The 14059-nt window shown below is 42.0% G+C and overlaps 1 protein-coding gene, 1 non-coding gene and 1 pseudogene across 2 annotated transcripts; 2 read left to right on the top strand and 1 right to left on the bottom strand.

Annotated features, from left to right (window-relative positions):
- Positions 1 to 2169: 2169 nt before the first annotated feature.
- On the top strand, positions 2170 to 2273 carry LOC127902898 (small nucleolar RNA R71). Its single transcript, XR_008055535.1, has one exon. It is a non-coding gene; the product is annotated as a small nucleolar RNA R71 (small nucleolar RNA).
- A 2492-nt stretch (positions 2274 to 4765) lies between these two features.
- Positions 4766 to 5395, top strand: LOC127902413 (uncharacterized). The gene has a single exon (XM_052441320.1). The coding sequence runs from the start codon at positions 4766 to 4768 to the stop codon at positions 5393 to 5395; it is 630 nt and encodes a 209-aa protein (XP_052297280.1).
- A 3889-nt stretch (positions 5396 to 9284) lies between these two features.
- LOC107177210 (uncharacterized) lies at positions 9285 to 11398 on the bottom strand (annotated as a pseudogene).
- Between the last annotated feature and the right edge of the window lie 2661 nt (positions 11399 to 14059).

Genomic DNA, 14059 nt, shown 5'->3' with positions numbered 1-14059 from the left:
TTCATGTTAGGATTTAACCGACGTTGCATCTCCCTAGTAGTTTTAGCATTTTCATCAAGGTGAATGTAATGCATGCAATCTACTGGGTTTATACCTTTAATATCTGCTATGGTCCATCCTAATGCTTCTTTGTGCTCTTTTAAAACATCCAACAACTTACCTTTTTGTTCGTCATTGAGGGATGATGAGATGATTACCGGTAGAGTACTTTCTTCTCCCAAAAATGCATATTCCAATGTGTTGGGTAATGGTTTGAGCTCGAGTTTCGGTGGTGATTCTGATGATGGGATGAGTTTCTTCTCTGATGGTGCTAGTTGTTCAACTCTTGACTTCCATTTATTAGTGTCCATAGATGGTGCTGAGTCAAGCAGGGCGTTGACCTCATCAACCGATCTGTCAATATCAAAATCAAAACAAAAGTGAGTTAAACATGTTTGTAAAGGATCATCACTAAGGTTTGAAACAAAAGTATCATCAACTAATGCTTCAATTAAATCCACATCAACAATTCCATCATCTGCACTGTGAGGTTGTTTGGCAATGTTGAAGATGTTCAGCTCCATAGTCATGTTGCCGAAAGACAACTGCATATTTCCAGTCCTGCATTGAATGTGAGCATCCGCAGTTGCCAAGAAAGGTCGGCCTAGAATAATGGGGATGTGCTTCCTTGAATCCTGTATTGGTTGAGTGTCAATTACAATGAAATCAACAGGAAAATAAAACTTGTCTACCTGGATAAGCACGTCCTCCACAATACCACGAGGTATTTTCGTGGACCGATCTGCAAGTTGTAACACCACTGGAGTTGGGTGTAATTCTCCCAGTCCAAGTTTCACAAACACAGAGTAAGGCAATAAATTTACACTAGCTCCTAAATCCAACAAAGCATTCTCAATTGTGTGGTTCCCTATACTACATGAGATAGTGGGGGAGCCTGGGTCTTTGCATTTTAAAGGAATTTTATGTTGGAGTATAGAACTAACGTTTTCTGTTAAAAATGCCTTCTTTTGAACATGCATGTTTCTCTTTTTAGTACACAAATCTTTAAGAAACTTGGCATAAGATGGAACTTGCTTTATAGCATCAAGTAAAGGGATGTTAACACTTACCTGTTTGAAGATTTCGAGAATCTCACCTGTAGATTTTCCCTTTTTTCCTTTCGCTAACCTCTGAGGAAATGGAGCTTTGGGAACGTATTCTCGTGGGTTGGCTTCTTCTCTCTCCTCCGGTGGTGAGTCCTCAACGTTCACAGGTACAATTTGATTTTCCTTTGTCACCGGCATCTCTACTTTGTTGTCGATTTCTTTTCCTTTTCGCAAGGTCATTATTGCTTTGACCTCTCCATGCTGCTGTGGTGAACTGGTACTCGCTTCATGCACTCCTTTAGGATTAGGCACTGGTTGACTTGGAAATTTTCCTTTCTCAACAGTCATTGCCAAGGTCTGAACTGAAGAAGCGAGTTGTCCCACCATCTTCTCCAGGCTTGAAACTGATTGAGCTTGTGAGTTGAAGCCTGCTCTCAACTCATTTCGTAGTCCATCAATGGTGCGGTTCTGTTGCTCAATCGTGGAGTGAGTAAGATTCTTAAGATTCTGGAATGAATCCTCCCATGGTCTGGGCTGAGAGTAATTCTGGTTTTGATTGTATGGTCTAAATGGTGGCTGAGAGGCTTGAGAAATTTGAGGAATTGGTTGCATTGGTGGAGCTGGAGCTGCTGGTCCATTCTGTTGGAGTCCTTGAGACCATGAAAAATTGGGGTGGTCTCTCCATCCAGGGTTATATGTGTTGGAGTATGGGTTGTAATTTGATGGCTTTCTCATTACACCTATGGCATTGGCTTGATCTGAGTATGAGTCATGGTCATGTGGTTCTGTTGATTTAGCAATCGATAATGATGCTATTTGTCGAGCAAGACCTTCAACCATCTCCTTGACTTCTTTGATTCCCGAAGTTGACTCGCCAATTTGAACCTCATTTACTCCCTTAATTCGTCTAGTATTCCTAAGTGATCGACTCCGTTGTTGGGAATTATCCGCTTGTCGCTGGAAGAATTCCCAAATTTCTGATGCACTTTTTGACATTAGCTCTCCTCCACTTGTTGCCATTAGCCATTCTTGCACATTCGGCAATAATCCCTCCAAAAAGTATTGGCATTGGTGCCATTTCTCGTACCCATGATGTGGACACTTCAAGAGTAGCCCATTGAATCGCTCCCATGTTTCGAAAAATTGCTCGTCCTCTCTCTGGGTAAACTCCGAGATTTCCCTGCGAATAGCATTGGTTTTATGTACTGGGAAATATTTATTCAAAAATTTTGTAACCATTTGTTCCCATGATGCAATGCTATTAGCAGGCAATGTATTAAGCCATGAACGAGCCCTATCCTTTAAAGAAAATGGGAATAGTCTAAGTTTAATATCATCGTCTGAAAAATTTTCATATTTAAAAGTTTGACAAATGGCATGAAAATCGTTCAGATGATTATATGGATCCTCATTTTCTAGGCCATAAAATGTGGGGAGACAATTTAGCACACTAGGTTTTAGTTCAAAGCTCCTAGCAGCTACATTAGGGTATCTTATGCATGATGTGCTCAAATTAGCTAAAGGACTGAAGTAGTCCTTAAATGGCCTCTCTTGTGGTTGCAAATCCATTTCAAATTTATTTTTAATGTGCTTTTGTGTGCGAAGTGTTTTTTCTAATTCAAGGTCTATAGGTTCAAGATTAGGTAATAATGACCTACGACCATGCATACAAAACAAATAAAATAAAAATAAAGATGCAAACAAAACAAAAAATAAAGATGGGAACAAAACAAATAAAAAATAAAGATAAGGGAGAAATTATGATACTAACCTTATTGCGCTATTACAACCTTACTATAAAAATACACAAAAACAAATACGTGAAATTAACTAAAAATTAAATTAATAAAATAAACAAAAATTACAAAGAAAAAAAATAAATTGAAAATTAAATTACAGAATTTTAAAGAAGAGAAAAAGAAAAGAAATACTAACCTTTAAATGTAGATTTACTCTCTTTTTTTTTTTTAATAAGAAAAAAAAATACAAGAAAACAAATAAAAGAAATTATTCACAAAAATTAATTCTATGAATTAAAATTACTTACCTCCCCGGCAACGGCGCCAAAAACTTGTTGTGCAAATTTTAATGTACTCGCAAGCGCACGAATCTATTGTAGTGTAGATCAATGGTGACGAGTGTCGATCCCACGAGGAGGTGGATTTTAATTATATATAGAATTAATTTTGTAAATGGGTGGTTGGAATTATGGTGGAAATGATTTGGAATATGCTAAAACTTAAATTAAAATGGCGAGAATAAATTCTAAAACTGGAATTAAAATGGCGAGAATGAATCGAAGAGGATTCTATTGAAATGACGTACTTGGATATCTGGATCCGTATCAACATGCATCATGGGCTAAATAATCCGTATTAATGCCAATTAAATCATGAGGGGGGAATCCACACCTCATGAACCACGCTCTAATCAATATGGTGCTAAGGGCTTATCGTGCCAAATAATAATAACCTTATACTAGAGAGCCGGTGTAACCAAGGCGGTATCTAGACAAGACTATTATTATTTGTCGACGAGAAGTCAAAACATCCACAAAAATTAGAGGGGAAGAGAAAATAAATTTACCAAATTAAGCCCATGACACATGTTGAGACTTCACCTTCAACCCAAGCTTGAAAAAAAATTAGCCACTCATAGTTGAACTAGGGGCAAAATAGGAATTTATTAAAATACGAAGAAAATACAAGATGGAGAGGGAATTACAGAAAATGGATCCCAAAAATGGATTCAGAGATATCCAATTAGGGGGGGGAGGCCCCCTTTTTATAGATACATGGAGTAAATCATGGCCATCGGATTAAAAACAGTTTGGACGCTCAGGATTGCGCCACGTCATCAGTCAACAGTCCACGTTTGACCACGCGGATGAACAGTAACACGGTTTGACCCGACTTTGAACAGTAACGCGGTTTGACCCGGATGAACAGTAACGCGGTTTGGTTGAAAATAATCCTGTGTGATGCATGCACCGTACGCGAGATTTTTCGTCCACTGATATGCTGCCACGTCACCATCAACAGTACATAAGAATTTTAGTCCAACAGGATCGTGACACCTCATCAGTCAATGCCACATCATCGGTCAATGCCACGTCATCATCCGTCTATGTGAACAGTGTCGTGAACAGTAACGTATACAGTACCGTACACGTGAATAGTACCGTACATGTGAATAGTGCCATTTTTCCTTTTATACTCCTCCTAAGGTTTTCGACCGTCCTGAGTTCAAAAGTGATGTCCGTTTTGCCGTCTGATCTCTCCTTTATTGTGAAATGACTATAATGCCCCTAAAATACATAAAATACTTAATTAAAATAAAACACATGTAATTAAATCACAAGAAGGTTAAATATATAAAAGTAAGGGTTGTTAGTAAGACTTAAAATGTAAAATGACGGTTTTCTCCTTTATAAATATGCATTTTTTAACACTCAACAGCTGCCCATCCTTATTACAACGCTCCCAGGGTACTGCATACAGTTAATTCCAGGACTGGTCGACCAAATCAGCTACTTACAAAACCAGCTCGGGACGATATCCAAGATAGCCGAGCGGTCCAACTAATTGATTAGAGCTTGGCGTACAAACAGTACACCCCATTGAAAGTTTCTGTGGAGGAGTTGTAAGAGAGAATCGAGGGACGAGGCCTGCTGTACCCCCATGGGAATCGTCGAGCTACCGATTACCGTAGGAGTGAAACCATCTGAAAAGACAGTAATGCTAGACTTTGTAGTAGTAGAAGAGAAAAGCCCCTACGAGATAATACTGGGGCAACCTTTTATGAGGATAAGCCAATGCGTTACATCCACGCATTATCTAGCATTAAAATACAAAGTAAATGGAGTTGTGGGCGTAGTAAAAGGTGACCAGAAAATGGCGAGGAGCTGTTACGCTACAACGGCCAAGGAGACACTACAGGTTACAACTCTGGACAACCGAGGAGATTCAAAAAAGGGTCGCCATGAGCCAATTGAGAAACTGGAGGAGGTTTTGGTGAGCAAGAATAACCCGAGTAGAGTGGTTAAGATCAGGTCAGGATTGGGCGAGGCAATAAAAGGTGAGCTGGTGAAGTGCCTACAATCTCATGCAGATATATTTGCCTGGTCGCATGAGGATATGCCAGGAATTGATCGCGGGGTAGCTTGCCACAAGTTGGCAATCAAGAAAGGGGCAAGGCTGGTGAGGCAAAAAAGGAGGTGCTTTAATCAGGAAAGATACGAGGCCATAAATGCCGAAGTGGAGAAGCTGTTGAATGCAAGATTCATAAGGGAGGCTAAATACCCGGAGTGAATTTCCAATGTAGTGCTGGTAAAGAAGGCCAATGGGAAATGGAGAATGTGTGTGGACTTCACAGACCTTAATAAGGCGTGCCCGAAGGACAGCTTCCCCCTACAAAAAATAGATCAATTGGTGGACTCAACGCTGGGTCACAGTCTGCTCAGCTTCATGGACGCCTTTTCGAGATATAACCAGATACCCATGAACGAGCAGGATGAGGAGAGTACTACATTTATAACTAACATGGGTTTGTTTTGCTACAGGGTAATGCCATTTGGCCTGAAAAATGCAGGAGCGACCTATCAAAGGTTGGTGAATAAGATCTTCAAGCCATTGATCGGTCACACTATGGAGGTATACGTGGACGATATGATCACGAAGTCTAAAGAACCGAGGGATCATGTGAAGCACTTGGAAGAGACCTTTGAATTATTGAGGAAGTATGAAATGAAGTTGAACCCACAGAAATGTGCATTTGGAGTCAGCTCGGGCAAATTTTTGGGATTCCTGGTGAGCCACCGAGGAATCGAAGCCAACCCGAAAAAAATACGGGCAGTAATAGAAATGAAGTCCCCCCGAACAGTTAAGGAGGTGCAGAGCCTTACAGGGAAATTGGCAGCATTGAACTGGTTCATCTCGCGGGCCACAGATAAATGCCACCCTTTCTTCCAAACCATAAAGAAAGGGAGAAAAATGGAATGGACATCAGAATATAAGGAGGCATTCGGGCAGCTGAAGGAATATCTGGCCCGCGCCCCGTTACTATCGACCCTAAGAGAAGGTGACCAGCTGTATTTGTACTTGGCAGTCTCCAAATAGGCTACCAGCTCGGTATTAGTCAGAGAAGTGGAAGGAAAGCAACACCCTGTGTACTACACTAGTAAGGCCCTGGTAGACGCAGAAACCAGATATCCACTGATGGAGAAATGGGCACTAGGTTTGATAACGGTAGCACGCAAGCTCAGGCCATATTTTCAGGACCACCCAATAGTTGTGATGACCGACCAGCCTTTCCGGCAAATGCTCCAAAAACCAGATGCATCTGGTCGGTTAGTAAAATGGTCCGTGGAGCTGAGCGAATTCGACCTATCCTATAAACCCCGAGGAGCAATCAGAGCCCAAGCTCTGGCCGATTTTATGGTTGACCGTGTTGAACCAGGGGAGAAAGTTCAGGATGAGCAACCAGCGGAACAGGAGAAACCAAAGGGGATATGGCTGGTAATGGTTGATGGGTCACGTAGTGAACAAAGATCCGGAGTAGGAATTGTAATGCGAAGCCCAGAGGGGGCCGAGGTATCCTATGCAGTGAAATTCGAATTCCAGCTCACGAATAACCAAGCTGAATATGAGGCCTTCACCACTGGGCTCGGGCTTGCACACTCCTTACGAACAGAGAGGATAGAAATCTGAACAGATTCCCAGTTAGTTTGCAATCAGCTCAGTGATCAATTCCAAGCGAGGGAAGAGAAGATGGGGCTTTATTTGAAGAAGGCAAAGCAGATGGTTGAACTCTTCCAAGAGGTAGAAATAAAGCAGATATCCCGGAATGAGAATTATCGAGCAGATATGTTGGCCAGAATGGCCACAATTGCGGATCCAAAATTACCCAAGTCAGTTCCACTGGAGGTGAGGACCTCGCCAAGTATAGGGGAGGAAGCACAAGTAATGAGAGTGAGCACTGAAGAATCCTGGATGGACCCGATTCTCTCATACATCTGCGATGACATTTTATCAGAAGATAAGAAGCAGGCAAGGAAGTTGAAATGTTGGGCAGCAAGATATACGCTACTCGATGAGGTACTGTACCGCCGGGGATTCACCTTGCCCCTCTTGAGATGTTTAGATGATGAGGAGGAAAATTATAAGCTGAGGGAAATTCACGAAGGAATATGCGGCAATCACTCAAGAGCGAGGACCTTGTTCTTCAAGGCACTTCGACAAGGATACTTTTGGCCGACCATGCATCAGGATGCGAAGAGGATGGCAAAAACCTGTAAAGTCTGCCAAAGCTTCTCGGAGATTCCTGCTCAGCCCCCAGAATTGCTAACCGCTTGTCATCCCCATGGCCTTTTGCCCAATGGGGAGTTGACCTGATTGGCCCATTACCCAAAGGCCGAGGAGCCGCAACTCATGCAATTGTAGCTATTGATTATTTCACTAAATGGGTAGAGGTGGGAGTCCTCAGCCAAATCACAGATAAAAGGACAACGGATTTCATTTGGAAGAATATCATCTGCAGATACGGGATCCCCTACGCTATCATTACAGACAATGGGAGGCAGTTCGACAATCACAAATTCAGAGAATTTTGTCAAAACTTGGGGGTGGACCTGAAGTTTTGTACCCCAGCACATCCCCAGGCAAATGGGCAGGTAGAAGCAGCAAACAAAATAATAAAGAAACTCCTGAAAACCAGGCTGGGAGAGAAGAAGGGAGCTTGGGTCGACGAGCTACCAGGAGTGTTATGGGCCTACCGGACCACCCACAAAACGGCCACGGGAGAAACCCCATTCGCTTTAGCTTTCGGCCATAAGGCAGTAATCCCAGCAGAAATTGGGGTGGCAACACATCGGACAGAGTATTTCAACGAGGAACAAAATGACGAGCAGATCTGCATGAGCCTGGACCTGCTGGAGGAAAAAAGAGAAGGGGCCTCGTAGAGAGTAGCCAAATGCCAGCAAAAGATCATGCGTTACTACAACAAAAACGTACGCATGAGACAGTTTCGAGCAGGGGATTGGGTACTTAGAAAAGTGAACTAAAACACAAGAGATCCTAATCATGGCGTTCTTGGCCCGAAATGGGAGGGCCCGTACAGAGTGGTACGAACAACTGGCCCAGGAGCGTATAAGTTGACTTACCCAGACGAGCGAGATGTGAAAAGGTCGTGGAACGCTGAGCACTTGAAGAGATACTTCGAGTAAGCAAAGTGCTTTACCAAATTTTTATTTCGATAAGTTATTTCTGTTAAATGCATGATGAATTGTGGCACATGTATATTTCACTTTTTGTAATCCATGCAAAGTTCAATAAAGATGAATTCAGCATAAATTCCCTCACCAGACAAATTTTATTAAGGCAAGCAAGTGCCAGTTCCTGCTCAGTCGCCTAAAAGACCAGCAAGCAAATTTACGAATTTTATTAAGGCAAGCAAGTGCTTATTCCTGCTCGGTCGCCTAAAGGACCAGCTGGCAAATTTACGAATCTGATTAAGGCAAGCAAGTGCATATTCCTGCTCGGTCGCCTAAAGAACCAGCGGGCAAATTTACGAATCTTATTAAGGCAAGCAAGTGCCTATTCCTGCTCGGTCGCCTAAAGGACCAGCGGGCAAATTTACGAATCTTATTAAGGCAAGCAAGTGCTTATTCCTGCTCGGTCGCCTAAAGGACCAGCGGGCAAATTTACGAAAGTACCTATTCCCACTCGGTCGCCTAAAGGACCAACGGGCAAATTTACGAATCTTATTAAGGCAAGCAAGTGCTTATTCTTGCTCGGTCGCCTAAAGGACCAGCGGGCAAATTTACGAATCTTATTAAGGCAAGCAAGTGCCTATTCCTTCTCGGTCGCCTAAAGGGCCAGCGGGCAAAATTATAAATTTTATTAAGGCAAGCAAGTGCCTATTCCTACTCGGTCGCCTAAAGGACCAGCGGGCAAATTTACGAATTTTATTAAGGCAAGCAAGTGTCTACTCCTGCTCGGTCGCCTAAAGGACCAGCAGGCAATTTTACGAAATTTTGTTAAGGCAAACAAGTGCTAGTTCCTGTTCAGTCGTTTGAAAGACCAGCAGAAACAATCCATAAGCAAAACCATGGCAAGAAAGCAAACAAAAAGCATCCAAAGTTTATAAACATCCAAACGTTTGCAAACAGATGAAAGTTCAAAATTTATACAAAAAATAAACCTAAGGATTCTGAGGTTCAGCAGCCTTGGTAGATGAAGGATCAACAATCTCAGAAAGATGAGGACCAGCAACTTCGGAGGGAGTAGGCGCTGACCCCTGACCCGCTTCAAGAGCACGATCCCCTACTTCCTCCTCCTGCACCCGACCTGATGGAGCCTCCACCTGATCCTGGTCACCTTGCTCTTTATCCCCCTGATCTACCTCGGCAATATATTTCTGCACTCCAGCCTCCAGCTTGCTCATGTTAAGCTCTGGATATTCTTCCTTCAGCACAAACATGATGCACTTGTAGCAAAAAGCAAGCCCCGAGTTGTGCTCTGCATCCAGCTGATTGTCCACATCAGTATATTTGCCTTTAAGCTCGACCACCTGCTCATTCAGAGACTTGATTTGCTCCTCAAGGGCCGTCTTCAAGGTATCTCGCTCGCTTTGAGTCGCCTGAAGGTCAGATTTCAAGTCGCCCAGCTCGCCTTCAAGCTTGGTGGAGTTAGACTCAGCAATGGCCACTTTCTCCTCCAGGTCCATGATCTACTTATGCAGATCAAGCAGCTTTTCCTTCGAGCGGTCGGTAGACTCAGCCTTTTTCTTCAAGTCCTGGTTGTCAGCTTGAAGCCTCCTCTCATGGCGCTTGGACTTGTTCTTGTAGCACGAAACCAGGGTAGCCAACTTAAAGGAGACCCTTTGAACGGAACCAGCTAACTCGGTGAGGTTCATGCTCTCGATATCCTTCACCATCTTAGGTCCCACTGATTTTCCATAATCCCTCTGGTACGAGCTCAGATAGTCACCTTGGTCCCGAGGCGTAAGAGGAAAGGATCGGTCCCCAGATTGAATGCTGACCTCAAGACTCTTGTCACACACCTTCTCCCTACCATTCTTCCGAGGTGGAGGAGGGGGCAGAGCAGGATCAGAAGCCTTGGACGGACCAGCATTGGTTTTCTTCGAAGGAGGAAGGGGGTTGCTGGAGCTGCTTGGAACCCGACCATGTTTTCTGGTCATAGCGCTGAGGATCTTGTTATCCATTCCGACAGCTACATCCACTAAACGTGACCCGACCAGGTTTGTTGATGACAGAAGATCTTGGCAGGTAGACGCGTTCACCAGAGCAGTTTCCACCTGAAGCAATGGTCTGTCTTCAAGTTTCTTGATCAAGCCTCACAACTCTGAAAGAGCAAACAAGGTTAAAGAACCCAATAAGTAACGATCAGAGAAGGAAAATAGGCAAAAAATAAACGACCTGGGGTGACAAAGCGCGTTGGAAGGTGAATATCACCACCAAGCGAATGGACTGCTGGACACCAATTTCCTCCAGCAAAGAAGAATTTGTTCTTCTAATTTTTACATGAGGAATGAAAGCCGGTGATAGGCTTCCTCTTTGCAGAGCTCGACATGAAGTAGTACCAGCCTGCTTCCTTTGGGCTACTCCTCAGCTGGTACAAGTGCTTTACTTCAACAAGGGAAGGTTCCTCAAGTCCACACCTCTCCCATAGCACATACAAAACCGAGAGAACCCTCCACCCATTTGGGTGAAGCTGACCTGGAGCCAGATGCATGCCACCCAATATCTTGGCAAAATAAGGCTGAAGGGGCAACCGAGCTCCTAACTTGAAACTCTCCAGGTGCATCGTCACATACCCCCTATGAGGCCGACTGGGGACGTCATCTTTCCCGGGGATTACAAGGAGAACCTCCTCAGGAATGTTGTAAAGATTTCTAAGCTTAAGTAGGTTAGTTGGGGTGGTGGCACAAGCTATATAATCGATGGGGTAAGAATCTGCTTCCATCCTATGGCCAAGGTTTCTCTTATTAAGGGGTCTGCTCGGCTCGGAACTGCTCTCCTCACCATCACCCACTTCTTCAGGGACCCTAGCCCCACCAGAACTGTGATTCTCACCAGAGCCCGACGCTGGTCCACCTCAGTTTCCCATAAGTTCTAATTCAGGGGAAGGCGAAGTGGTCATAGGACGAGGATATTCAGGGGTATCCCTATGATAGGAGGGACCTACACCGCGAGAGGAGCATAGGGGATCATTGGGTCCAAACAGATGGGGATATGAATCCTCTATCTCTTCATCACTCTCATCTACAATTATTTTTCCCTTTCGGTTTGACATATCGAAGTCTAAGAAGGAAAAGCACAAAATATCCAAGTGTATGGGTACAAAAATGGACAAATACAGAACCCACAATACAAAACCCAATCAACAACAACCAGAGAAGAGGTTAAAGGCAATACCTGGAATAGACTGGCACTGATAGCGCTGTCGTGACGGAGAAAGGACCCAGCAAACGGAGGTTCTTAATGCGGAAAGTGTGAGTAAAGTCCAAAGAAGGAGTTGGCTTACGGCGGAGAGACGGATAACAAAACGATGATGGTTTTAGTCTAGAGATTTGAAACAAAAAGGGGGAAATGGAAGTGTTTAAGTGACACGGATGCCAGCTCATTCGCCGTATATCGAGGATAGATAGCCCGTCGTTTCAAATTTCAAATACGAAAGGTCAGGAAGCGACACGTCACTAACCGTTATAAGAGGCCTGACGAGATCTAAGCCCAGCTATGTATATTGGACACGCTCATGAAGGCCCATACTCAGATCAAAACCTCCTTAGATGGAAGATGGAACCTCAGATCCATCACAATAACGCGAAGACCAGATAGGTAGTTCCCGGGGTCGGTAAGGTCCGATTATCAGTTTCTACTCTCAACTCGTTTCACTCGCAAGACCAGAAAATGGGGGACTGGTGTTAAGTAATTAAAAGTATCAGCTCAACCATGCCATCATCTCCCACCCCGAGGCGAGTCACCTCAGCTGAATGGTACGAGCGGAGCTCTAGTAAAGAGCCTTATGCAAACATGTGCCAACCAGAGATGAGCACTGACCAGAGACATATACCGACCAGATACCCATCACCCGAAGAAAGGGCACACGATCTCACGAAATCGTGACAGTTGCGCCATGCCCTGAACCGTTGAGAGAGATATGGTATCCCACGTTTACCCACAATATAGTGGTTAGAGTCCCATGAGGGGCTGCCATTACCCGATAAAGGGGGAGCATGAAGAGTAAACGGAAACGTGGGGCAACGACTATAAGAGGGGGGGCAAACCGATGAAGAAAAGGACGGAAAAATTGAGAGAGAAGGGAAAACTCTGCCAAATTGAAACCAGATTATATTCTTTACAAGTTTTAGAGAGCATTACAAGAAATCAAACAATCCAAATTACATAGTTTTTCCGTAAACACCTTGTGCTAACTTAAGCATCGGAGGGTTTACGCCGGTAAAACTACTGGCGTCTCTGATCTATCTTTGTGAGTGCAGGATTAGAAAGAAGGGAAAAAAGTGATTCCAACCCTTGGAGCATCCGCAGTTGCTGAAGGAGGCAAAAGGGCAATATTCTCCCCATTGAATACACAAGCGTTGGTGGAACGATCTGGTCGGGCAAAGGGCGAGCAGATTTCCGCATCAACAATATGTTTAGTTGATTGTTTCTAATAGTGTTTAAATATGAAAAAAATAAAATATTGTTGATTTTTTGTTTGAAAAAGTGAAGACATTGAATGAGGGTGAAAAAAGTATCATAATGGAAAAATTTTAACAAACTATATTTTTTTAACCATTTTGTATTTTTTTGTTATTGTGAATTTTTTATTTTATAAGCATGAGGTAAAATATATATTTTTAGAGAATATCAAAGTTCTTTAAAAAATACTAAAATAATACATTACCATCATAGAAAAAAATTCAAATGACTAAACAAATAAGAAAATTGTATTGTAAAGTAAATAGGTTTTTTATTTTCTTATTGTGCAAGTAGGATTGTGGGATTCATTTAGAGAATAAAAAGTAAAAAAACATCATTTTTCTATTCTCCACTTTTCTTCTTTTGAAAAATTAGAACAAATCATTCTCTATTTGAATTAAATACAATTTAAAAACAAGTTATCCAAACAAATTTTAGATTGCTTCATCGTTAAGAAACCAAAGAACACCAAAACAAAAACAATGCCAATTGCATCTTAAGATTCTGATATTATTAGGTAATAAAATATAAAATATTTTTATCTTTACCAACGTTTTTTAAATTTGAGTGAATTTACTTCTTTCCAAGAGAATAATTGAATATTTTAATAATATCATATGTTACGTTATATTTGTTAAGCTGGCCAAGTTTATAACAGCTGCGTCCAAAGCCACATGCTAAAGATATCATACTCTGGAAAGCAAACAAAATTACTAAAAATTTGACTTTAATAAATAGAGTTGGATTATTGGCACACCTCTAACATTCTCTTCAAATCTCTTTTCTATATATATTCTTTTTAATTTCTAAAATAACCTCGTTTGCTGTACTTTCTTAATAAACTACTGCATAGGACTTAAAAAAAAAAAAACTTCTATCAGGTCGCTCTCTCTCCCCTCTCCCATTTCAAACACTTTCAATTTCTTCTTGACTATAGCATTCATGATTTTCTAATTTTAATCTCCATCTATCTTTATTTTTCTTAGTAGGTAATAACTTGAGTATGTATATAAAGACAAGTATATGTATATCTAAAAGAAAAACTCCGCCTAGGTAAATAAATTTCACTGAATATTATTTCCTACAAAAACTTAGTTTATATTTAGATCAAATTCTTATTTCTATGAGAATTCATTGTTTTCTCAATTTTTGTAGATTTTAAAGTGTTTTAGAATGGAGAAAAAGACTAAGAAAACATCGTAGGTTAGTTTAATTAGATAAGTTTTATTTTTAATATAGTTTAAAATATAAA

Source organism: Citrus sinensis, chromosome 5 (assembly GCF_022201045.2).
Source record: "Citrus sinensis cultivar Valencia sweet orange chromosome 5, DVS_A1.0, whole genome shotgun sequence".
Classification (NCBI taxonomy): domain Eukaryota; kingdom Viridiplantae; phylum Streptophyta; class Magnoliopsida; order Sapindales; family Rutaceae; genus Citrus; species Citrus sinensis.
This window is presented reverse-complemented; position numbering and strand designations above follow the sequence as displayed.

Coding starts and splice junctions, on each gene's coding strand:
- LOC127902413 (XM_052441320.1), top strand. CDS start 4,766: ATGGGAATCGTCGAGCTACCGATTACCGTAGGAGTGAAACCATCTGAA.